General features: G+C 39.5%; 1 protein-coding gene across 1 annotated transcript in view; it reads right to left on the bottom strand.

The window, feature by feature from the left end:
• Positions 1–86: 86 nt before the first annotated feature.
• Positions 87–1,788, bottom strand: part of LOC106522501 (solute carrier family 26 member 6) — a 15,378-nt gene continuing 13,676 nt past the window's right edge. The window contains exon 17 of the mRNA XM_014015531.1: positions 87–1,576. Within this exon, the coding sequence (XP_013870985.1) occupies positions 1,550–1,576 (27 nt within the window). The 3' untranslated portion in view covers positions 87–1,549. The remainder of the gene's footprint in view (positions 1,577–1,788) is intronic.

Here is a 1,788-nt window from a genome sequence, read left to right as displayed (position 1 = left end):
GTTCAATCACATTAAATATGTAAGAAAAAACAACAACACATGATTTATTCATAGTTTCTGCCACTTCACATATGTTATATAAGCAGTTCAAAACAGAAAATTTTGTTTATTTTTACAGTTCAAACAGGGCACATGTCAATATGATAGCTTACATTTTTCAAAGTGAGGTTCAGTGGAAATGAGCAAAAAATATCTTACATGTTGCAGATGTTTGAAGAAATAGAGTTAAATTCTGACCTGACTGACAAACTAAAAGCAGGTTGAATTATGACCAAGACAAAAATGGGTTACTGCCAGTTTACAACAACTTTAATCTCAAATGTTTAATGGCAGTTTATGAGAATGTTACGTTATCCTTTGATTTTCCATCACATAATTTTTAGTTATACCCTTTTTGGAAGCATAAACCACATCAGCAATAGCTATAGAATTTCTTGTGCGCCCTGAGGCTTACTTGAATATGGTAACTTAAATAGAAATCTACGATGATGTGAAAGTTTAGAAAATAGCATTAGCATGAATCACTTTGAATTTTTTTTAGATTTAATTAGTTTTAATGCGGCATTTTTACATTTTAGGATTGGTCACACTCGCACTGGCTGGTCAGAAGAGAACCGTTTCCCCAAACTCTGACATATAAAGTTCATAACCTTTTCACAGAACACAAAATATCTGCACCATCTCTTTAATGCAGCTTTCATAAACTTCAAATGCTTTTCCAACACAAGTATTAAATAATGGATAAAAACATAAAACTGTTGTTTAACTGAGCGAATTCATCACAATGAAATGTTACGACTAAACAGAGTCTGTAATTGTAAATTTGGTAAATGATTTATAGAGATTAGAACTCAACAGTCTTGTGAATACTGACAGTAAAAATGCTCACATTTCRTTGGAAGCTGCCTCTCCTTTCAAATACAGGAGTTTATTGCACCTTATCTACAACTCAGCGGATTCTTGCAGGACTTTGAAGCGAACGAGGGGCAATAGAAGAGCTGAACTCTTCAGCAGGGACTCGTGTCTGTGTCAACTAGAAGGACTTTACTGACAGAGTCTGGGAGACGAGGAGCTTCTCAGGAATAGTGACAGGCAGATGCACAGAGTGAGGCTCACAGAAACTCATATATGAGTTTCCTCTTTCATTCGGCCTTTCACTTCCTATCTGCTCTCTAATACAGGCTATAAATACAGACTCCCATTAGTCCAGTGTTACATTCTCCCACTCAGCCCCTGCCTCCCTCTGCTGTCTCTCTCTCACACACACACAGAGAGAGAGAGAGCTGCAGTGACGTACTGCTGGCCATCTCATCATAAAAAGCTTGTTGCCACAGCAACAGCTCCCGGGGCGTTACCGTGGCAACCGGCCGCCATGTCGAGGTGGTGCATTTCTCCGTCGTCGAAAGGAGGAGGAGGAGGAGGAGGCAATGGCGACCAATGGTGATGAGCAATAAGAACAGGCTGCTGCCCAAGAGGAGGAGGAGGAGGAGGAGGAGGAGGAGGAGAGGGATGAAGAGTGCTGGAGTTGAAGCTATGTGACCCCTGCTGGTCACAATTGGGTATCGCAGCTTACAGCCTGTGGAAAAGAAGGAAAATTAGACTTGTAGGAACAAAACCTTTTTAATTTTTCTTTCTTTTTTTTATTATAATGAGGAAAACTTAGTGATGATTTAAGACCTATATTCCTTAAAGGAATACATATGGCCTGCTGCCTTTCAGGCCACAGTTTAAAACTAAGATCATCTTCTGACAATGTCGTGAATGACTCTCAGCTACTACCACACCAAA

Source organism: Austrofundulus limnaeus, unplaced genomic scaffold (genome assembly GCF_001266775.1).
Source record: "Austrofundulus limnaeus strain Quisiro unplaced genomic scaffold, Austrofundulus_limnaeus-1.0 Scaffold3, whole genome shotgun sequence".
Lineage (NCBI taxonomy): Eukaryota > Metazoa > Chordata > Actinopteri > Cyprinodontiformes > Rivulidae > Austrofundulus > Austrofundulus limnaeus.
This window is presented reverse-complemented; position numbering and strand designations above follow the sequence as displayed.